At 37.8% G+C, this 25269-nt stretch overlaps 1 protein-coding gene across 5 annotated transcripts in view; it reads left to right on the top strand.

The window, feature by feature from the left end:
- cltcl1 (clathrin, heavy chain-like 1) overlaps positions 1-25269 on the top strand; it is a 50713-nt gene that overhangs the window by 9189 nt on the left and 16255 nt on the right. For 3 of the 5 annotated variants that reach the window (XM_038277261.1, XM_038277263.1, XM_038277264.1), the window contains exons 2-8: positions 17172-17379; positions 18418-18420; positions 21359-21627; positions 22951-23112; positions 23196-23309; positions 23422-23595; positions 25001-25198. In XM_038277261.1, coding sequence (XP_038133189.1) covers positions 17172-17379; positions 18418-18420; positions 21359-21627; positions 22951-23112; positions 23196-23309; positions 23422-23595; positions 25001-25198 — 1128 coding nt within the window. The remainder of the gene's footprint in view (positions 1-17171; positions 17380-18417; positions 18421-21358; positions 21628-22950; positions 23113-23195; positions 23310-23421; positions 23596-25000; positions 25199-25269) is intronic. The other 2 variants (XM_038277262.1, XM_038277265.1) reach the window with 1 other exon arrangement.

A 25269-nucleotide genomic window follows, 5' to 3' on the forward strand; every position in this document is an offset into this window, starting at 1 on the left:
TCATCCTATATTAAGCTGAAAAAGGTGTGCTAAGCTGTGAAACCGTGCCCTTGCAGCGTGTTCAGCTCTTCTGCTGACTAAGAGCAGCAGCCTACATACTGTAGCTAGCAGCATGAGTAAGTGCCAACTCGTCCTGCAGCTCTAAGCCTCCTAAGAACTGTCCTGCCAGGCTGTTTAAACACCCTTTACCTGCACCTCTGCATCAGTTTCTTCTGCAACAATGAGTGAAATAATGCCACCACGTCAGACAAACGGATGCATTCGATGGGTGTATAATGTAAACGGGGCTTATTTAGCCCCACCAAATGACATCAGGAAAAGAAGCAGAAGGATCGGAGAGGCAATCAGCCAGCAGGGACCATCAAAGTGATTTATAAAATATTCATACAGGTGCTGGTCATAAAATTAGAATATCATGAAAAAGTAGATTGATTTCAGTAATTCCATTTAAAAAGTGAAACTTGTATATTATATTCATACATTACATACAAACTCATATATTTCAGATGTTTATTTTGTTTAATTTTGATGATTACAAATGACAACAAATGAAAATCTCAAATTCATCATATCAGAAAATTAGAATATTGTGAAAAGGTTCAAAATTGATGGCCCCTGGTGCCACACTCTAATCAGCTAATTAACTCAAACCACCTGCAAAAGCCTTTAAATGGTCTTTCAGTCTAGTTCTATAGGCTACACAATCATGGGGAAGACTGCTGACTTGACAGTTGTCCAAAAGACGACCATCGACACCTTGCACAAGGAGGGCAAGACACAAAAGGTCATCGCTAAAGAGGCTGGCTGTTCACAGAGCTCAGTGTCCAAGCACATTAATAGAGAGGCGAAGGGAAGGAAAAGATGTGGTCGAAAAAAGTGTACAAGCAAGAGAGATAACCGCACCCTGGAGAGGATTGTGAAACAAAACCCATTCAAAAATGTGGGGGAGATTCACAAAGAGTGGACTGCAGCTGGAGTGAGTGCTTCAAGAACCACCACACACAGACGTATGAAAGACATGGGTTTCTGCTGTCGCATTCCTTGTGTCAAGCCACTCTTGAACCACAGACAGCGTCAGAAGCGTCTTGCCTGGGCTAAAGAGAAACAGGACTGGACTGCTGGTGAGTGGTCCAAAGTCATGTTCTCTGATGAAAGTAAATTTTGCATTTCCTTTGGAAATCAAGGTCCCAGAGTCTGGAGGAAAAGAAGAGAGGCACTTCATCCACGTTGCTTGAAGTCCAGTGTAAAGTTTCCACAGTCAGTGATGGTTTGGGGTGCCATGTCATCTGCTGGTGTTGGTCCATTGTGTTTTCTGAGGTCCAGGGTCAACGCAGCCACATACCAGGAAGTTTTAGAGCACTTCATGCTTCCTGCAGCTGACCAACTTTTTGGAGATGCAGATTTCATTTTCCAACAGGACTTGGCACCTGCACACAGTGCCAAAGCTACCAGTACCTGGTTGAAGGACCATGGTATCCCTGTTCTTAATTGGCCAGCAAACTCTCCTGACCTTAACCCCATAGAAAATCTATGGGGTATTGTGAAGAAGAAGATGCAATACACCAGACCCAACAATTCAGAAGAGCTAAAAGCCACTATTAGAGCAACCTGGGCTATCATAACACCTGAGCAGTGCCACAGACTGATCGACTCCATGCCACGCCGCATTGCTGCAGTAATACAGGCCAAAGGAGGCCCAACTAAATACTGAGTGCTGTACATGCTCATACTTTTCATGTTCATACTTTTCAGTTGGCCAACATTTCTATAAATCCTTTGTTTTTATTGGTCTTCAGTAATATTCTAATTTTCTGATATGATGAATTTGAGATTTTAATTTGTTGTCATTTGTAATCATCAAAATTAAACAAAATAAACATCTGAAATATATGAGTTTGTATGTAATGTATGAATATAATATACAAGTTTCACTTTTTAAATGGAATTACTGAAATCAATCTACTTTTTCATGATATTCTAATTTTATGGCCAGCACCTGTATATGCATCCTCAGTATTATAGCAGCTGAGGAATCAACAGAGCTAAAATGACTGTCCACTGCTGCTACATGCTTATCAAAGAGGGTTGAATGCTACAAGTCAGTGACTCCATGTTTTCTGCAAAGTTTTTTTATAGATTAGAAAATAAACCAATTCATGCAATAAACTGACTTTAATGCATTCTTTCATGATAAGAATTTAGGTTCCAATAACCTACTTCACACTATATTTGTCTTTCTGATTGTAATTATGTAAAGCGTCTTCAGAGGATACCTTCTGTGAACTATTGCCATATAAACAGAAAAATTACAGGTGCTGGTCATAAAATTAGAATATCATGAAAAAGTAGATTGATTTCAGTAATTCCATTTAAAAAGTGAAACTTGTATATTATATTCATACATTACATACAAACTCATATATTTCAGATGTTTATTTTGTTTAATTTTGATGATTACAAATGACAACAAATGAAAATCTCAAATTCATCATATCAGAAAATTAGAATATTACTGAAGACCAATAAAAACAAAGGATTTATAGAAATGTTGGCCAACTGAAAAGTATGAACATGAAAAGTATGAGCATGTACAGCACTCAGTATTTAGTTGGGCCTCCTTTGGCCTGTATTACTGCAGCAATGCGGCGTGGCATGGAGTCGATCAGTCTGTGGCACTGCTCAGGTGTTATGATAGCCCAGGTTGCTCTAATAGTGGCTTTTAGCTCTTCTGAATTGTTGGGTCTGGTGTATTGCATCTTCTTCTTCACAATACCCCATAGATTTTCTATGGGGTTAAGGTCAGGAGAGTTTGCTGGCCAATTAAGAACAGGGATACCATGGTCCTTCAACCAGGTACTGGTAGCTTTGGCACTGTGTGCAGGTGCCAAGTCCTGTTGGAAAATGAAATCTGCATCTCCAAAAAGTTGGTCAGCTGCAGGAAGCATGAAGTGCTCTAAAACTTCCTGGTATGTGGCTGCGTTGACCCTGGACCTCAGAAAACACAATGGACCAACACCAGCAGATGACATGGCACCCCAAACCATCACTGACTGTGGAAACTTTACACTGGACTTCAAGCAACGTGGATGAAGTGCCTCTCTTCTTTTCCTCCAGACTCTGGGACCTTGATTTCCAAAGGAAATGCAAAATTTACTTTCATCAGAGAACATGACTTTGGACCACTCACCAGCAGTCCAGTCCTGTTTCTCTTTAGCCCAGGCAAGACGCTTCTGACGCTGTCTGTGGTTCAAGAGTGGCTTGACACAAGGAATGCGACAGCAGAAACCCATGTCTTTCATACGTCTGTGTGTGGTGGTTCTTGAAGCACTCACTCCAGCTGCAGTCCACTCTTTGTGAATCTCCCCCACATTTTTGAATGGGTTTTGTTTCACAATCCTCTCCAGGGTGCGGTTATCTCTCTTGCTTGTACACTTTTTTCGACCACATCTTTTCCTTCCCTTCGCCTCTCTATTAATGTGCTTGGACACTGAGCTCTGTGAACAGCCAGCCTCTTTAGCGATGACCTTTTGTGTCTTGCCCTCCTTGTGCAAGGTGTCGATGGTCGTCTTTTGGACAACTGTCAAGTCAGCAGTCTTCCCCATGATTGTGTAGCCTATAGAACTAGACTGAAAGACCATTTAAAGGCTTTTGCAGGTGGTTTGAGTTAATTAGCTGATTAGAGTGTGGCACCAGGGGCCATCAATTTTGAACCTTTTCACAATATTCTAATTTTCTGATATGATGAATTTGAGATTTTCATTTGTTGTCATTTGTAATCATCAAAATTAAACAAAATAAACATCTGAAATATATGAGTTTGTATGTAATGTATGAATATAATATACAAGTTTCACTTTTTAAATGGAATTACTGAAATCAATCTACTTTTTCATGATATTCTAATTTTATGACCAGCACCTGTATATGCTGCATATTTCAAAATTGAAATTAAAGATATATTTTTAAGTTTCTTAACATTCAATTTAAAACATGCAGAAAGGAAAAAATAATAGACACAAGAAGGGATACGGCATGAGTACTGCTCAGAATACAACATGAACTATGTGGTTCACTGATGTGGGAGCTAAAGCTGTGGAAGCATGAAGCCTTCTCTACTGAGATAATGGTGTAAATAAACAGCTTCACCAATGCTGATACTAGTGATAGCATTAGTATGCTTAGTAGGGGTGTAAATCACACCTATCATGGCGATTCGATTCAGTATCGATTTCCTGACCCAGCGATTCGATTGTTTTCGATACTCAGGAATAAACCACAATACGATTAGATTAATTTGTTCTACTTTTTTTTTTTTTTTTTACACCTTACAGGCTAGACAATGTTTCAAATTTGAAATAAATCAATGAAAGCTGCAATAACGTTATGCTTTTTATATATATATATATATTTTATTTTTTTATTTTTTTTTTAGAAACAACAGCAAATAACAGAAGTAGAAAAGTTGCACTCCACCTATTCCTATTAAAACCTCATTCACAGAAAAATAATAATACCCCTGCGTTATAGAGTCTAAAAGGCCTTACATTAAAAAAATACTGCGCATCAGTGCAATGAGTGCAATGCAATACCTCGGCTCCAGAGTGTTGACGTCCCCGCCCCCTCCACAGACGCTCCGCTGCACCTCTCCGAAATTGTAGCTGACCGCAGACAGGAGGCCGGCTTGTTTTGTTTTTTATGACCGAAATTGCGGAAAACAATTCTTGAAGTTGGACCAGCTAGAAGGGCTAGGTGCTCGAGAACGCTGGGACCCTTTTTCCACCTGGATCTCCGCTCTTTTTGGCCCTCATGTCCCTCCGTTGTCGGACAAACTCGTCCCCAATTCCTCATTGCCTTGGCTTTATCTAGACCCACAGCGTATAGCACAGACCACGCATCCATATTGAGCATAAATAAAAAATGTCTGTGTCAAGCTTACTGCAACACACTGCTGCAGGAGTATAACCAGGAAGCGAGGTAGGAGGGCAAAATAGGTTTGGTGCCACCGCAGCACGGGAGGGAGAATTACGTCCAGGAGCAAATAGATAAAAATACACCGGAGAAAAAAAACAAAAAACATGAATCGATACTCTTGCGGACGTATGGATGCATCGGATCGTCGCCTGTTGGATCGATGCATCGATACAAAAAGATTATTATTTACACCCCTAATGCCTAGAGCCTAATGCTCTTAAATATACTGTTGGAAATGTTTTGTTAAACTTTTCAATTTGGTAATATAAGCTGCCAGCAGATGGCAAAACAATGGTTATGTCTATTGATAATACTTGGCGAAAAAATTCTTGTCGGGATCAAAAAGAACTAAGCAAACACTACCCGAACAAAAGATTGGTGAATTTAACTTTTATTTAAAGACAAATACATGGGTTTTGGTAAGTGACTAATCCCCTTTAAGAGGAGTGAGTGAGACCACACAGTAAGCTGAAAATGAACTCTTTTAACAAATCTACCTCAAGTAGTATGAGATCATTAAACAAGAACAGTAATATAACCTGACATATATGCATCATACCAGTGAGAGACCAATGAATTGCCTGGCTGATATTTATGCCATATATTAGTAGGTTGTATCGGCATCCATTCCATCTATGCGTACGGATTCATTAGTGCATTTAGCTGCCGTTCCTTAAAATCACACGAAGGATGCATGCTGCTCCCTCCATTAGCTGTCCATGTCCATTAATGTTTCGTTAAACATCGTAAATAGGATTATTTTTATTACGATTTATTTTTGTAATCTAAATAAAACGTTAAATTTACAATTTTATTTTTTATTTAAAAAAAAAAATAAAAAAATGGCTCGCCATTATTGGTTCCATCCCGATAGTGGAACCAATAAAAGGGTCGTTGCGGCCGGGACATTTGGGAAATGCACCATTAACTTTTTGTCTGGAAAATATGAGCAAGTGTAAATGTAACCAAAATTGTCTATCCAGCCAAGAGTTTTCTACAAGGCTAAAACCAGTACCAGAGAACATAGATGAGGCACAGTGTATTTTGTGCAAGAAGTCATTCAAGCTCGGAACGATGGGAATTAAGGCAGTGGAGTCGCACATGCGAAGCGCGAAGCACAAAGCGTCAAAATCGAGTTACCGGGAAACAGACGGTATTTGTCAGTTTTATTCCACCCTTGTCTCTGCAACGCCTCCACTTATCACCAAATCAAATATACTAAGAAAACGATACAAAGAAAAATAGCTGCAAAAAGACTTAGCACTGGTTATGTTGTGGCTTTAAAACTGATTTGTTTTGTTACCTGCTAAAACAAAGTTTGTGAAATCAGTTAAATAATTGTTATGTCATTTGTGTGTTTTTAGCTTTCTTCCTGTATGGGAAGCTTTTCAAAATTTGAAACATTAGTGCAGTGGTTTATGTTAAAATAAACCTTTGGGTTAAGTTGGAGCAAGCAGGTTTTTCTTGTGTTTCTTGTGAATTTGGTCTTAAATTTTTATTTCAAGTGGCATTAAAAAGTCTTAAAAAGTCTCGAATTTAACTTGCCTTATGCTGTAGGAACCCTGGTTTTTTTACATCATACAATCGTTGCATCATATTTCTAATGTATATGGAGGAAGAAAGAGCAATATTGGCTTCAAAACTATCCAGAAACTTAGAAACACAATGGGAAAGAATGAAAGTCCACATAATCTGTATAGGCTTTGCGAAAACCTGCATCAGTTGATTTCTATACCATACATCCTTAACTTTGGAAAACCGTGAAGTTGAGCTTAAGAATATAAGATTCCTCCCAAAAAAAACTAAAACGAAATGAAAATTAAAACCTATTCTTTAATGCTTCTGGTAGAGCTGACTGGAAATCCATATTTGTCTACTTCTCTTTGTTGGGGCTTTTTTTTTTTTTTAGCTTTAGTCCTTTATAGGGCAACATTACCATCCACTGACAGACGGTTGTGGGTGGCCTTACTGCATGAAACTCAACAGTGAAGATCAGATTAGAACACAGGCATTCGAGGGAGAGATTGCTTTTTGGATCAGAAAAACATATCATTACCTTTTTACACAGTATTAGCTCTGCTAGGACTTGTAGATCTCTGTAACATACATTTAATTGTACTGGTTTAGAAATGCATGATTTCGCTCATTGAGCAGATGGAAAACAACATCAGGATTAGTGTTTTTAGGTTCGAGGAGCTCATTTGGGATATTTAGGACCCACTTGAATTAAAGAATCAATCTATAATGGCATTCAGACTTCACACATCAGCTTACATAGAAGTAGATTTTGGATGCAGCTAATCAGGATGTTTCTGTTTTAGTCGGCTTGAACAACTTTTAAGTTAATGTCTCATAATTTCTTTGTCGGCAAGATTGGGTAAAAAAAGGTTTTATTTCTTCCCACACTCATATGCAACTCTATTGTCTGATTTATATTTAAGATCTATTCTGTTTGAGGCATTCGTAGACTTGAGGTGATTGGGGTTGTCGTTTTTATTTATTTTATTAGGAGGGAGACTATTCTAGTTTTTCAGTATTTGACTTAATGCTTAGTGTTAACAGTCATTCAGGATAAAGCTGACCTGTAAACAGCTTTGGTCAATTGGTTTTTGTATCTCTACCCATTTGAAAAAAAAAAATCTTATTTATTTATTTATTTTTTTCAGTGAACTGCTGAAGGTTTCTATCCTGTGGATGGTTTTGGGAGATGTACATCTGTGTTTTAAAAATCTGCCAGAATGCAGCTTGAATTTAAAAGTATAACAAAGCATGTACCTCTCCACATGAAACACCAAACAAATGAGACAAAATATTCTAATAGTGCCCCATAAGCTAAGAGGAACTTCTCTCACTTTAGTTGATCTCCTTACCTGATGAGCTACCAGCAAAACCCTGCTCACAATTAACTGTGGAAAAATTGTAAGACACTGCTGCTGCGTTCATTTGCAATGCTTATCTGTGATGCAGCACTTCTACCCACTCCTTGACTCAGAGATCCCAGCCATCTCTGAATCATCAGTGAGGCTCCTCTCTCTGTGGCTATTGATGCTATTTTTCTGGTAGTTGATCCCACCTTTTCCAGAATGATGATGCGCAGCTACGTGTGAGGTATCGATGGAGGTAATTTATGACTCTGTGGAGGCTGTAGGTTAGAGCTGAAGTGTGATTTTCAGTCTGGAATAAAAAGTCTGGTGACTCAGTAGCCCCACCCTGAACTGTAAAATGCCAAAGTCCTGTGTCAGTGCTCTGAAAAGGCCAACTTATCAGTCTCATGGTTTGTTCTTCTCTTAGTAAGAAACACACAAATCAGACTTCCCCTCTTCACTCTTGTTTTTTATTCCCTTTCACAGCTCCTTGTGTGTTATAGCATAATGCTAGGTTTTATCATGTTCTTCTCATATTCTCATCTCTATCTTGTGCCCCCTTCATCTTTATTTTGCCCACTCCCCCCCACTACATTCTACACCCCCTGATAATGTTGGCACTCTTTGCAGGAGATGCAGCATATGGTTCTCATTCCCCCCCTCAGGTCTTCTCTGTGGCCTTTTTGCAAGACGCTCTCATCCTCCCCTTCCCTGTTAGGTTTAGGAAACCGGGAAAGACGGTTATCCTGACTTCTTCAAACAGATTTAAACAGTAAATATAAAGCTGGACAAGTGTGTTGGTATATTTGTATACCATCTGGTCAAAAGTCTTTTATGATTAATCTTAACTTAATCTGCCTTCTTTCTCATTGATATGCAGAATCAGTGGGTGTTTTTATACCTCAACTCTTATATTTTCATGGGGATATCCTAACAGTTTATTCCCACACATTCTCATCAAAGGCAATGTTAGGAGTCCCAGCTGCATTTACACATTGCCCTGCAGAGCAGTCTGCTTCAAAACCTTCCTAGATGTCGATCCAGTATTCGTTTATTTATCTCACTGTAGACTGATTTATTGTACCAGCCGCAAACTGATAATCATTAGAGCCACATAGAGATGATAATATATTATTGTTATTATTACTGATCATAATGACACAAACTATATACAATTTGTGCAGTGGATACAAATCAAAGTAGAAAAAAAACGGAAATATGGATTTTACAAAAACAACTGTACATGATTAGGTGAAAGGTTTTCGAGATCAGTGTGCATTTTTAATATTGCAAAAGACTGGTTGGATGCAGTGATTTTAGTCCTCATGTTTGGGGCTTATAGTTTTTTTTATGTCAATGTAACTCCAGCGTAACTCTTAGACTGTTAGATGTAGTCTTGATGCAGTTGTGGCCTAAACCTAATGCAGGTGCAATATGGTGGAAGCTAATGGACTCGGAGAGTAAAAATGTTATTGCAGTATTTAGCACTAGGACCAGTATTTCATGCTTTCCTAATATTCTGCATTCCTGTTTAGAAAATGCATTCTGTGAATAAGGGAGCTTTTCAGTTCTGTTTTGTTTGCATGTATTTGATGGGAGACTCGGGTCTCGAGTTATACTTGAATAGCTTAGACCACTGATTGCTAAAGCTGGATTCAGGATCCCACTTGATCTTATGCATCAACAGGTATGGAGTCTTCTACAAAATTTCAACTAAACTAAAAAAAATTATTGTTAAACATTTTATATTTTAAGACATAAAACCATCACTTAGAAATGGGCAAAACCAAACACACTGGCTATAACTGCTATCTGTCTCATTATTATTATTATTAAATAACTCTGGTTGAGAAAGAAATGTTATTCTCTTCCAATTGTTTGGATAATGAGTTCATTTTGATATAATTTTGTGGGTCCGAAGCTGAAAGGTTTGGAAACCTCTGAATAAAAATGACACATCCAACATGTTTATTTAAAAACAAACAGGACATTTTTTTTAAATTCCCTTTAAGTTTAATAAAATCTCTTTACCTCTTTGAGGTAAAGAGATTTAACAACATAAAATTTTACAAAATAATTTAAATTTCTGTTTTGTGGAAGTATATCCTTTCAAGTAGTGATAGCAAAATATTTTTTTTGCATACATACAAAAAGTATGGATTATGTCTGATAAAAAATTAAAATTTAACAAAAGAATAAAAAATTTTTTTTTTTTAGATTGGAAAGCCTCTCTAGAAGCGACCCAAATCAAGCCGTTTAACCCCTGATATATGATCACTTCGCCCTTCCTGTTGTGCTGAATACTCGATTTAAATGGCTTCAAATGATTTGTTGTCCTGCTGCTCCAGCCAACTGGGAGATAGTGTGGTCCTTGTGATGAGTGTAAAGATTCCATTCTGCTTGCTTCAGACTGCATAATGCAGTCAGTTTAGTCATCAGAGGGCAAACGCTTGTTCTGCTTCGCTTGGCCAAACAGTCCGGGTGCAGCTGGAGTTTCACAATTTTTACTTTCACAGCAGTTTTGGGTTGAAGATGTGATGGAACGTAATCAGTTTTAGGAGATGATATACAGCAATAACAGACATTTAAATGAAAGCTTGTTTTAATTAGCATCCCATTTATTTTGAACCATGCTTGTTTGCTGGGTCTCTAGGACTTCACTCCGGGAAAATATCCTTTGACGAAACTCTTAGAAACAGACCTTCTGCTATTTTAGTAAACAACTATATTCTATCCATATAGTTTTTTAAAAAGTAGTTAATGGGTAACATTTTATATTAAAAAAATTGGTGGTGCAATGCAACATAAAATTCCTCATGCTTCATTGTTACATCGTTTTGATGCGACTGAACACTTGTCATCATTTATTTCTAGTTTGACAGTCAGTTGGTCTGGAGTTTTATTTGAGAATATTTAATATCAATTTTTTTTATATAGTGAGATGATTGAAAAATGATTTGTATTTGAAAAAGTTTGTGTTTTAGATAACATCTTTGGGACTCATGTTTTATGAAAGGTGTCTGTTTCCCAGTAAAAGCATATGAACAGTCATGTAAGTAGGGCTGCAACTAACGATTATTTTAAAAATCGATGAATCGGACGATTATTTTTTCGATTAATCGATGAATCGGACAAAAAATATTTTTTATATTAACCTCTTTATTCCAAAATAAACATTTTAGACAGAACAAACAAGCACACAAGTACAGGTTGCTCGTTAACTGTACTGGTGCAATATGAAAAATAAATGTTTGTGTTAAAACTACGCAAACTCACATGAGAAATGTAGCTGTACATCCACAAAATATAGGGTACTTTGTTTCATAAAGCGCAAAAAAGACATTTTTGTTTTTAAAAGCCCCTAAGGGGTTCAAACAATAGGCCCCCCCATTTCAACAAATTAGTTTTTTTAGACTAGAAGAGTTCTGCCTTTTAAGACAGGAAAGTATAGCAGTTAAAGTTGCTGCTTGAGAAAATACTGAACCATAGAGATAAAAATAGCCCTGTGATTCAATTATAAATTGTATTTGGAATAAAAATGAGAGAACTAGGGGTGGTAAAACACACATCCTCCAAAGACAGATATTTACATGGGAATGTGGCAGATAATTAATTGACATATTACTGATCTTGCTGGATTTTATTCTGCTTTACTTCCATAAATTGCAGGATCTTCTTTACTTTAACTTTGCCAGAAGATTTAAACTTTAAAAGCCTTGCCCTCATAATTTGCAAGTTAATTTATTTATAAAGAAAATATAAACGCTGCTTAAGCTAATTCAAATGAAATTAAAGGTAAAATAAGTAGCCAACCTTATCACTGTCTGTAACCTACTAACACGGTAAGGAAAGCATCAGATGAGCTACCTGAGAAACTAACGTTACGTTTCCCCACTTTAAAACCAAACAAACATGGTGCTTCCGTGCCATGTTAATTTCTTTTGAAAAAAGTAGCATGTTACGACTTTTTTCGCTTTACAAAGCTTAGGCTATTTTAATTATTGTGATCAATTTGCGCCGTCAATCCCGGTGCATGCGCGCTTCATTTGCAGTCTGGACGCTGAGACTGACTGCAGCGCTGAGAGGGACTCCTGCGGGAAAACGCGGTTGGGGTGGGGGAGGCGCCCCACGGCAGAGTAGGAACGATACATGCTTTCACGTAAGAGTCTCCAAAAGCCGCCAGTGACACCGAAAAAAGTCGCCAGATTTGTCGCTAGAACGCTTTTTTGAAAAATAGTCGCTGGAGGGGTCTGAAAAGTCGCTGAGTTGGCAACACTGCACCTGCGGCGCTGACTCGCTCTGCCTTTTTTTTTTTTCTTCCTCTTTCAGTCAAGAGGCAGTGATGACGGCGCGGCGGATGACGCAATAATCGCGCGACACAACTAATCGATGATGAAATTCGTTGCCAACGCTTTTAAAAGTCGATTTTTATCGATTTTATCGATTCGTTGTTGCAGCCCTACATGTAAGTACACCATATTTGATGGTGTGAGAACCTTCTCTTGTTGCAAGAAAAGTGTTAATTTTTAGTTCTATGAACTATGAGGCAGGGTTTTTTTAAACAAAGCTTTCATTTTCTAAAACAAGCTAATAGATTGGTTCTTAAAGAGAGTAACCACTGATTGAGGAGGAAGGCTGTTGACTAAGCGGAGCAGGGGAGGAGGCGCAGAATAAGCTGAGCTGCTAGAAACACAAACACCCCTTTAATAACAGGATATATTTACAGGTGCAAGTATGCTGCTTTGCTTGTGTTTCTTGGCATTTTCTCTATAGTGCTGTCTCTGATTCAGCTGAAAGTACCAACCATACTGTGTCTAACATCCTCCCATCCAGCATCCTTTTGACTGCTGCCAAAAAGCGATGGATCTGCTGCAAAACCTAAAACCTGCTGAGGCAGTAATTGGATGTGCACTGATCCAAGCTGTCGTAGTTTTCTAATATCAGGTTTAATTGGTGAGTGCCTAATTGTTATGTTTTATCGATTCATAAAATCACCTAAATTGACTTTTGGTCTTTAAACACTTCACTTAGAATGCACATTTCAATTTTTAACTCAATAAAATCAGACAGATAATCATTTTACTTAATTTTGAATAACCTTGTTAATTCTGAAAATTACTACTTCTGTAGAATATATATTTCTTTCCTTCCGTGATGTATTGTAAGCATGTGTCAAAGTCAAGGCCCGTGGGCCTAATCTGGCCTGTTGCAGCAATTTATCTGGTCCTTAACCCATTTAGGCCGGGAAAGCATTACCGCATTTCTACCATTCAAGCCGGGGGTGCTGTTGCGTCATTCTACCATTGACGCCGGGAGAGCATATAAGTCAAGCAAGAAGAAAGAAGTTTTTTTCAAGCAAACATGGAGGAGTTTGACAGAGAAGAGTTGTCGGAAGGCAGTGATTTTGAGGAGTGTGTCGGCTTTGATGACGGTATAGATGAAATGATGACTTTGAACGCGCTGAACCAATCGAACTACCACCGCAATGCACGGAGTGTTTTCAACCGCACACCTGGAGTGAAAGTTGATTTGCCTGCAGACGCCACACCGCTGCAGGCATTTGAGCATATTTTTAATGAAGAACTTTGGATGCATCTAGTTACCGAGACGAATAGGTACAGTGACCAAACAAACCAAACTCCAACAAGAGCAAAGATGGCAAAGTAGTCACCCGTGACTGTGACGGAGATGAAGACATTTATTGGGCTGTGTATGTAAACCTCTCTTCAGGACGCAGTTCCCCCAAAATATGTCCCGGGACAGATTTGTGGCCATCTGGAGGTAGGTTGTATGCAATTTATAACACAGACATATGCATTATTATGCATAATAATACTGTTAATAAGTAATCATCAGATAGTTATTTATGTAATGTTTGTTCTTTATTTTGAAAACGTTTTATATTGCACATTCTCAATGAAGACATGATCACATATGGAAAAAATAAAAGGTTGAATTTTTTTTTTTTTTGATTACTGCTTTTCACATTTTTTTTTTGGAAGAATTTCAAAGATAAAATATATTTTGAGTTCTATCTGCTACAGAAGCTGAGATATCAATAATTAAGGCGTTGACACAGTTGCTGAATTTACAGAAAAACTTCAGGTTTTAGGGGTATTTTTTAAAATCGGCCATAGGTTTTTAAGGTGTTTTTTCCAGGCGTTTTAGGCCTAAATGGGTTAAACGCCAAAGAAAGGATATCATTTCATGAAGTGTTCAAAGTGGCTAAACTGCAAAATAAATCAGAGTGAATTTGTAAAACCATAGCAGTGTGTTTTTTGCAGATAATATGCTAAATTTAAAGCAACACTGCATAACTTTTGAACCAGGTATTAGCTTAATTTGAGCCCTTGGTGAATGTTGATGCTCTGTGTGAGAATAAAGTCGTAAGATTACAATAATAAAATATAATACTACGAAAAGAAAGTCATCATACCACAAGCCATTTCAGAAAGAAAGCTTCTAGCTCCGACCAGCATATGATGGCGGACCAGCACCACCAAACGGCAACCTGAGTCCACTTTGACATATTGCCCAATTTGATGCTGGTGTGCTAAAAGATTTCCTTATTGTCAAACCGATGCCAAAGTATAACTTCCCATGATGCTCGACATTCCTCATTTTAGGGAAGAAAGTGCTTCTTGTAAGAACTTTATTCTTATAATTTTATGACTTTATTCTTGTCATATTGCGACTTTATTTTTGTAATGTTACGACTTTATTCTCATAATTTTACGACTGTATTCTCATAATGCTACGACTGTATTCTCATAATGCTACGACTGTATTCTCATAATGCTACGACTTTATTCTTATAATGTTACAACTTTTTTCTCGTAATGTTTCGACTTTATTCTCATAATGTTAGGACTTTATTCTCATTGTGTTATGACTTTATTCTTGTAATGTTACGACTTTAGGTAATGTTTCGACTTTATTCTCATAATGTTACGACTTTATTCTCATTGTGTTATGACTTTATTCTTGTAATGTTACGACTTTATTCACATAATGTTACAACTTTTTTCTTGTAATGTTTCGACTTTATTCTCGTAATGTTTCGACTTTATTCTCATAATGTTTCGACTTTATTCTCGTAATGTTTCGACTTTATTCTCATAATGTTACGACTTTATTCTCATTGTGTTATGACTTTATTCTTGTAATGTTACGACTTTATTTACGTAATGTTTCGACTTTATTCTCATAATGTTACGACTTTATTCTCATTGTGTTATGACTTTATTCTTGTAATGTTACGACTTTATTCACGTAATGTTACAACTTTTTTCTCGTAATGTTTCGACTTTATTCTCATAATGTTTCGACTTTATTCTCGTAATGTTTCGACTTTATTCTCGTAATGTTTCGACTTTATTCTCGTAATGTTACGACTTTATTCTCATAGTGTTATGACCTTTTTCTTGTAATATTACGACTATATTCTCATAATATTACAACTTTATTCTTGTAATGTTACGCCTTTATTCTCGTAGTATTACGACTTTATTCTCATTACTTTATTCCCACTGATCACAGCAAATATAGCTGCAAGATTTAGATTATTTAGATGAAAAAACACCTGCCAGCCACCGCGCTGGAGAGGAGGAGACGCGCCCGCTGCTGTTGAATTAAGTTTTCAGGTAGAAAAATAGAGCGGGAGCAAAACTGAGTATGATTGTGCTTTATTCATGTATTTATTACAAAGTATTAATCAAAGTCATCATCCTCTGTTTCTGAATTAAACAGCTGCGCTAAATCAGACATGCCCATTTCCCCTTCTTCGCTGTCAGAGTCACTTTCCGTGCAGCGCAGCTCCTCAGAAATAATGCCGGCTTTTGCGAAAGCTTGAACAACAGAGCCAGCAGACACGTTAGTCCAAGCATCTACAATCCATCCGCAAACGGTGGCGTAACTTGCCCGGCGCTGCCTTCCATTTATCATGAAACTGTGGTCTCCGTCTGTCATCCATCGCTCCCACGCCGCTTGCAGCCTTACTTTGAACGGCCGCTTCACACCGATGTCGAGCGGTGGAAGTTCCTTTGTCAGACCCCCCGGGATAACGGCGAGCACAGCGTTCATTTGATTCATCTTTTTTTCACATCGGCTGTGAGATGGGCACGCAGCGATGGTGATGCGTGGAAAAAACCACCTAGTCTTCTCACATACACCTGCCTCAGCCACGCATCCACCCAGCCTTTTCATTTGCGTTAATATCATATGTCATCAGAGCGCTGTCTGTCTCGCTGTCAGCTCCCAGATCAGCTTCTCTGATTGGTTGATGCGGCACGTCCAGCAGCAAAACTTCAATTTTTCCATCTGAGCAGCAGCAGCGCGTTGGCGGTGCATCAGATGCTTAAACGCTCCCGACGTGCTGCACCAAAACGCGCTGCGGGACCTTTTGCTGCACCTATATGCGCGTCAACCATTGACTTTGCATGTAAACTCGCTGCTTCTGCTGCACCTGCTGGGTCCGGTTCACACCGATGTCGAGCGGTTGAACAGCGAGCACAGGGTTAATTTGTTTCCCCATGTTTTTCACATCAGCTGTGAGATGGGCACGCATGGAGTTACAGATTAATGGTGATGAGTGGGAAAAAAACAGCTGGTCTCCTTACATTCAGCCACTCTTTCATCATCTCCTCAATGAGGTGGTCTCAAAAGTCGCAGTTACAACACACATAGGGCGCACCGCACCATAGGGCGCACCGCACATTTTGAGGAAAAAAAAAGACGTTTAAGTGCGCCTTATAGTCGTGAAAATACGGTAGTTTTTTTTTTAAGTTTTATTTATACAGCTGCACTCATCCCTTTTTAGAGATCAGATGGGGCAGAATTGGGCCAGTATAAAGATGAGTTCAACAGCCCTGATTAAGAATGAGAAGTTAAAAACCCATTGATCAGATTTCAAGGATATTACAGCTGTAGAATGTATTTAATTTGCTGTCCTCCTCACAATATCAGACTGTGCTATGTGTCAACTACCAAGGGATAATTGTATAATTGATTTAGTTGGTTATTAATTTCAAGTGTCATGGCAGAACATGGCAGATTCCGCTTTACTTCCAACTAGATTTCTTTATAAAATGAAACGACTGAATAACAGGTTAGTTGTAAATGTATATGTCAAAGCAGTCTTAGAGATATTGTGTGAGTGTTTGTGTTTTGTTTGGGGTTAATAGACTGCAGCTATGAAAGCGTTTGAAAGGATCCCTGTTAATAGCTTCTACAGTGTCTTATCCATGTGGACCTTAAACTTCCCTGATCTTCCATCTTCTCTGTTGATTTTTATTTATTTATTTATTTTTTGTATTCTTCTTTTTCTGTCGATGCCAGTTGCAGAACCTGGGTGTGAACCCAGCCAACATTGGCTTCAGCTATCTGACCATGGAGTCAGACAAGTACATCTGCATCAGAGAGAAGGTTGGTGATCAGAACCAGGTGGTGATAGTGGACATGTCTGACCCCAACAACCCGATAAGAAGGCCCATCTCTGCAGACAGCGCCATCATGAACCCAGCAAGCAAGGTTATTGCATTAAAAGGTGAGCTTGTAAAATTGATGGAAGTTAGTTTTAAAGGTTCTAAACTGATTAATTTCTGTCTCCAATATTTGTGCAAGAGTGATCCAATGTTTAGTGCTCCGTCTTTGCACTTAAATCTTTTTTTCTGTTTCTAACTGCTTTGTCTGATAGATTATCTATTAGGGCTGGGCGATATGGCTAAAAAAATAATTTTTTTTTTTAGTCATCTTGGACGAATATGATTTTAATCGATTTTAATTGAAGTTTTAAAAACTACATGCATGCATTTTAAAATAGGTTTACTTTATTAAAAAATATATTGTGAAAAGTAACAAATATTAGGCAACAATGAACTCATTGTAAAATAATGTAAACGTAAATATTCATAACATAAATCTTGACACAAATTTTCACCCAACAATAATTGTAGAGATTTTTTTATAAGCATAAAACGTACTTCTATATATTCAGTACAAGTGCACGAAAAAAGAGCTTGATTTGCTGAAATTCACAATTAATCGAACAGTCAATAACTTATATTGATCTTTTGAGGAGTAGGTGGTCATAAACAGCAGCTGTTGAGAGCCCAGTTCACGTCGATATAATACGCAGTAATACTCATGTACAGCTGAAGAGACAGACTGGATCAAAGGACTGTAGCAGTTGCATATAATAAAGCAGAGTCTTTCTCAGAGCGATTGTCGTGTTTCATTGTACAGTTTTGGTAGCGCAACCTCCACAAAGTATTTGCAAAGTAAAAAAGTACAGAAGAAGAGACTTCCTCGATTGTATGATTTAGCAAAATTTCAAGTCGTGAACTTTTAAAAATATGAATTAATCAAATTAATTTAAATTATCACCCAGCCCTATTATCTACTAATGAACATAACTGATAAAGCATAAATGAAAGTGCTGATCGGGATGATATGCCTTCTAATGCCTTCTCTCTGCCCCTCGCTCTGAGAATAACTCTCCTCTGTTTGGCCCCTACCTGTGCACTTTCCCTCTTTCCTGATCGACATTCTTCTTTTTCCTCCCTTGCTTTCTGTCATTTCTCAGACGGTGAGTTGCTTTCTGTGTGTCTGTCTGTCTGGCACTCTGTTGTGATGATAAAGTAGCCATGTCTCTCTCATAAAAGTGTCCCTCACGACTGGTGGTATTTTGACCACTCTTTGGTGCAAGACTATTCAGATTAAGCTCAATCTGACCTGCTGGCATATAGATGTCTTTTATGAGAATAACACTTGTTGGCATGGCGTGATGCTTTTTTCCAGTGTATGTGTTCTATATAAATCATCACATATTGGAGTGAGAAAGGATGCAGCACTACCTGGGTCTTTGCACGCTTATGTAAGCCAGTAGCCATATCATTGTTGTCTATTAGGCAACCCATTAACTTATCATAAAGCTTGTTTGTGCTGATGGCTGTTTACACAGAAGGTTCAGTATTCACCAACCTCATGCATTACCTCACCTGTTTGTTATGCCGAGAGTTTTAATGGAGGTTGTTACTGGTCATGTATGGAGCTAACCACTTTATTTTGGAGCTCAGAAACATTACCATGACTCAGTTACTGCAAGCCATCATTTCTGAAAGCTGCCATCTGCTCTCCGTAGCCAGAGGCCAGCTGATTCTGGGTGGAACATGGTGCTGTTCACAGTACTACAGATGTGGATGATTTCCTGGAACGCCTGTTAAAGATGTCTTAAAAAACAAAACATGACAAATTCTTTATTGCATTCCCGCATGCTGAAAAATTGCAATCTTTTTTTAAATATACATTCATTAAAGGAGCATAATATAAATTTTACAAAGGGGGAAATCTTTGATCAAAATATCTAGATCTCTTTAGTCCTGGCTCCTCTCTTTATGACTCATCCAAATGATTTGGACTTTCATGGTCAATGGAAAAGGAAAGGCACCCTATTACATGTGCAGGGCGGAAATCATTTTTAAAATTCTTAATTCAGCTAAATTTTAAATCATTTTTGTTGAATTCTAGATTCAAAACTTTTCATTTATGCTGTCACTTCAAGCCTTTTTACTCTCATGAGTCGTGACTGTTGTTTCTAGAGATGTTTGATCAATGCTCTATGTTTACTTGATTGTCTATATTTTTGTCAAATTTATGTCAAACACAAAAAAGTTTACAAAGAATGGACTCCATGCAAGAACCATTTGTATGAACAATAGTTTCATTTTCGACTGCCTGATTTAATATCAATTTTACAGTTCTTAATATCGAATTTAAAAAAACTAAACATTTGACCCTAAACCAATGAGGGGAAAATGAGAAACCTCTGCACCGCCACTCTGGCAGATAGTGCTGTGGAGCCCTTTCGCTGTACGGTGCAGCGCCATATCTGTGGTTGAGGCAGTCACAGTGCAGGATGTGGCCCAAACAACATGGATAGCAAAATAACTAAGTTATCAATATCTGCTGACAAACATATACAGCACTTTTTTTTTTTTATCTATACAATTCATTTTAATAGCCTGGAAAGATCGCAATATATGGTGATATCGCAATATTGTGATAATATCGTATTGTGACCCAGGTATTGTATATTGCAACACCAGTGTTAATACTCACCCCTATTTCACTCCATGGCAGCTGCTTGGCTTTATTACATTAAATGCAGAATATCTGGGTTTTGGACTGTCTGACTTCATTTAATTAGAGCTATACCGTCAACATTTTATATACGTTTATGCATTGTTATAGATATGGAGAGTGAGATGAAGGGATGGCAGACGTGGTCTGGAGATGTACAGTAAAGTACACACGTCTGTCTATTAAAAGATGATTTAGCGAAATGAATTCGGTAGGATGATTATAAAATGATTAGAAAATGTGTAATATAGGTGATATTACCGGTAATACTTTTTTTGAGATTGATTGGAACAGTGATGGTTATAAAGTCTAAGAGCTAGTCGGAGGAAGGATCTGTGGTAACATTCTTTGTGCATATAGGATGCAGCAGTCTGTCAGTGAGGGAGTTCCCCTCAGCTCTGTAACGGCTTCATGCATGCGGTGGAAGTTATTTTCCAAGACTGTTACTTCTGCTACAGTTCTTCGGTCTCCCACCGCCTGCAGAGGGTAGAAGTACAGAACTGGCCTCCCTAATGGGCTTATCTAGGCACCAGCCCACTAGTCCTGCAGTAAATGAACAGTTTGTATTCAGAGTTGTCTTCACCTGTCATGAGGTCGACAACGATGTTTGTGGGTATTCTCCATTTTTAGTTTCCTTTACCACCTCTAATATTATTCCTACTGTGGGTGGTAAGATATGGGTCTTCATTAGGGCTGCATTTAATGTTTATTTTGCTAATCGATTAATCTGTCCATTATCTTTTTTCTGATTAATAATCGGATATCAAAAGGTTCCCTACAGAAGATTTTTTTTTTTGGTAATAGAATTACACCAGGTTAAACTATATATATTGACAATTTTATTGTTTTTAATCTTAAATTCAAAATTTTTATATATATATATATTTTTAAATTTTGTTATAGTTACTCTAAGTGGGTTTCTCTATCAGTTAAAGTCATGGTCTAGGGTCTCTGTACTCAATTTAAAAAATAATTGATTATTATATAGTTGACGATTATTTCAATAATCAATTAATCATGATTAAGGCGATTAATTTTTCAGCCCTATTCCTCATTTGGCTGGTTGGTGGCAGATAAAAGAAATGGGTATCTATAATTTTTTTCTACCCTCCTGAGAAACAATAAGTTATGGGCCACCAACTAAGTCACTCTGATAAATGACAAGACATAAAGCAGAGATAAAGAAGTTGCATCAGTTACATCTATACTAAATAAACGTACTAAATTCAAGTATAGATTTTTTTTTTCATATATTGATGCTGAAAATATCTGCTTTATGACAGTTAAACATGCCATCAATCATTAACATAAATAAGTTGGTTATCACCACATTGTAAATCAGGGCTGTTTGCCTGACCTTTGTGTTTTGCCGTGCATCCTCACAGCTGCCAAAACACTGCAGATCTTCAACATAGAGATGAAGAGTAAGATGAAGGCTCACACCACGACAGAGGAGGTTCTGTTCTGGAAGTGGATATCTGTGAACACCGTAGCTTTGGTGACGGACACGGCGGTCTACCACTGGAGCATGGAGGGGGATTCCCAGCCGACCAAAGTGTTTGATCGTCATGCCAGCCTGGCTGGATGTCAGATTATCAACTACAGAACTGATGAGCAACAGAAATGGTTACTGCTGATTGGGATTTCTGCACAGGTATAAGCTCCACAACGTATGTCATGCCTGACTGATCGTCTTCCACATATCAGTCTCATATTTTGCCTTCTGTTCACAAGCTTTAACACTTCTTGAAGGACTGTTTTATGGACTTTAAAGTCATGGAGGAGCAGATTCTGCTGTTTCTCCTTATTTTAGCTGTTTTGTACAATGGTGTACGAGGAAGAGTTTCTCCACAATGAGTCGCCATAAATTTTGAAAACCGTTACATGAGGTATAGGTCTTATTAAGAACCATGCTTTGGATCATTTAATTGGTCACTTGGATATAATATATCTCTGCCTTAATAAACAAATGCTATTTATTATTTTTCTATTTTAAGAAGATGTTCCCTTTTTTTCCCCATTTCCCGTTTTATAATTTGTTTGAGAAGTTTCAGTTGTGGCATGTGCATAATTGTACGAAATTACGAAAGTAAAAGAAATGCTAAAAACATTATGGTATAATGAATCGGTGAAGAAAAACTATTTAAAAAACAACCCATATTAAAAGTTTTTAGTTAAAGTTAGGTGCTTGAAGAAAGACATCACAGGCCTTGAAATGTTGCAAAATAGCCCTCATAAATGGAGCAAAATTATGGTATTTATCTGTTCAGATGTTTGCAGAGTATTCCTGTTCAAAGGAAAAAAAAAAAAAACTTAAAACGTTACTGTATCATTTACTTGATTTTCCATTAGCCGTTTTTCTGCTCTTATTTTTCGTCACACTTATACTTTAACTTTCAGATCATTAAATAATGTCGGAAAACCTAAGTTAAAAAACAGTTTACCAATGATGAATTAATTTGTTAATGGAATGAAACGATCTAAAAAAACTTGACCCCTGATTTTTATAACTAGTTCACCAGCCTTACCAGTGGACACATTGAACTGGGTTTCTGTAAGTCGTTGGGCTTGATGATCTGAAACATCTAAGTGTGACAAAAAACAAAAATAGAGGATATCTGTAAGGTGGCAAACACTTAATTGTGCCGTTGTATTTTGATCTAGGAAATATGATGTACTCTGATGCATCATAATTAATCATTCAAGGTGCATTACCTTTAACCTTCCTGTCATAAGTACCATATGTGGGAGAGAGGAGTCTCTTTAAAACAGGGTTTAAAAAAGTTTAACCATTCTGACCAGTTGTAGTACCTTATTGGATAGCAGAACCAGTTTGACAAAAGCTGAAGTCTCTGTATTTCCTTAAATAAAACCAAATGTTTCACCTACTGTTCTATTATTTTGCATCACAGTTCAACAACTTGGATAGGCTTGACAGTTCCATCAGTCTGAGGTTCAGTCTTGTTTTTCTTTGCAGCAAAACCGTGTGGTTGGGGCAATGCAGCTGTATTCGGTTGACAGGAAAGTGTCTCAGCCCATCGAAGGCCATGCTGCTGCCTTCGGGGAGTTCAAAGTGGAGGGAAATGCCAAACCTTCCACATTGTTCTGCTTTGCTGTGCGTTCACAGGCAGGAGGAAAGGTGATAGTTTGATGTATTACATTTCTTTAATGTCCTACTTGCTGTGTGTGTTTTATTTATGCATGATGACCTTCTTCTCATAGTTGCATATCATTGAAGTTGGTCAGCCAGCTGCAGGAAATCAGCCATTTGCTAAGAAAGCAGTGGATGTGTTTTTCCCACCTGAGGCCCAGACTGACTTTCCTGTAGCTATGCAGGTGAGTTTGGGGGTGGGGGGTGGGGGGGGGGGGGGGTATACTTACTCTAACCCTTATCGATTTAGTTTGGAGGCTATATTTTTTAAATCCTCTTTTCATGTTTTGCTCATAGATTGGGAACAAACATGGCGTCATATATTTGATCACAAAATACGGTTACATTCATCTGTATGACCTGGAGTCTGGAGTGTGTATATACATGAACCGCATCAGTGCAGAGACCATCTTTGTTACTGCCCCTCATGAGGCCACCTCAGGGATCATCGGCGTTAATAAGAAGGGACAGGTAATACAAAGCTTCTGATTCATGGAATGATTTTGTTTTTAAAGTTCGTTACATAAAACAAAGTTTCATCAAATGGCAGATATTCATAATTGTGTTCAGGCTTTAAGTTCATGTTGTAGTATTTTTGGGAAGCTTATGTAAGGCAAGGCAAGTTTATTTATATAGCACCTTTCAGTACAAGGACAGTTCAAAGTGCTATACTTGAATTAAACATTAAAATAAAACATAAAAGCAGAATAAAAGAAAGTATAGAAAAACACATGATAAAAGCAGGTAGGAAAACCAACAAAAAACAGGGTTTCGCAGACAGTAAAAAATTTTTTTAATTATGGCCTTGAGCGGCATTAAAATTCATTAAATGTGATTATAGTAGCATTTAAAATGCTTTATTTAAAAAAAAATGTTTATGAAAACAATTTCTTCAGATATAATTGGTTCCACGTGTTTGCGTGAAACTGCTTCCAGTTGACCGTAAAGCCGTATGTTCGGAAAAGAAGCTCGAGGCGGTGGAAAAAGCTAGAGAATTGGAAAATGCAAAATTCAACCAAAGTGTCTAGAAAATGAGGAATTCAGAACATGGCTGCAGCCTGTCGATGGTAAAGATGACGGAGGATTTTGCTGTGTTAAATTAGAGTTACTCATTCTTGTATTAACCCTGAAAAATGTTTGGACCACAACCTTAAACTAATAATACCTCAGCTAACAGCATAACTTCAACAGTCAAAGGCAGCTCTAAACAAAATGGGTTTTTAACTTTGAATTAACAGAATTCAGGTTCTCAGGACTTTTACAGTCTTCTGTTGGTTTGTTCCAGGTGAGTAGAGCATAGGAACTAAATGCTGCTTCTCCATGTTTGGTTCTAGTTCTGGGAGTACAGAGAAGGCAGGAACTAGAAGACCTCAGATGTCTGGGGGGTTAATAAACTGATAACAAATCTGTTATGTATTGACGTGCTGATCAGTGATTTATAGACTAACAAAAGGATTTTGGGGATCAATACATGGTTAAATGATAAAAACTTGATTCAATTTATAAGGCCAAGATTTTCATGGGGATTTTAGTGTGAAAACTGATACACTTCTAACCTATAGTTAACTAACCTAACCTGCAGTGAAGAGAATCAAATTATAAGGTCCTAACTTAGCAATTTACTCATACCCAGTCCATCTTTTACATATTGGTTGCATTACGGTAATAAAGGTGCCAAAACTGTATTCTAATAATGATATTTATTTTATTAATGCACTTGAGAAACGTTATGTTCACAAACAGCTACTACAGATATAATTGGTGTATTACATGTTTACTTTCTGCACCTGAAATTTTCAGGCCTGTTCTATGTTTCACATTTTTCTTTATTTTATTCCTATTGACATACACTGACTGCCTTTTCTACCTTCTATAGGTCTTGTCAGTGTGTGTTGAAGAAGAAAATATAGTCAACTATGCCACGAACGTTCTGCAGAACCCTGATCTCGCCCTGAGGATGGCTGTGAGGTCTAATCTTGTTGGAGCTGAGGAGCTATTTGCCCGAAAGTTCAACACTCTTTTTGCCCAGGGAAGTTACTCGGAGGCTGCAAAGGTTGCCGCATCTGCACCCAAGGTATCCAGACTTACATTTTCTAATGTTTACCAGGTGCTCTCGGCTGGAGAAACATAGATTAATATGTAATG

The sequence above is a fragment of the Cyprinodon tularosa genome, unplaced genomic scaffold, assembly GCF_016077235.1.
Source record: "Cyprinodon tularosa strain WSP-4 unplaced genomic scaffold, ASM1607723v1 ctg130, whole genome shotgun sequence".
In the NCBI taxonomy this organism is placed as follows: Eukaryota; Metazoa; Chordata; class Actinopteri; order Cyprinodontiformes; family Cyprinodontidae; genus Cyprinodon; species Cyprinodon tularosa.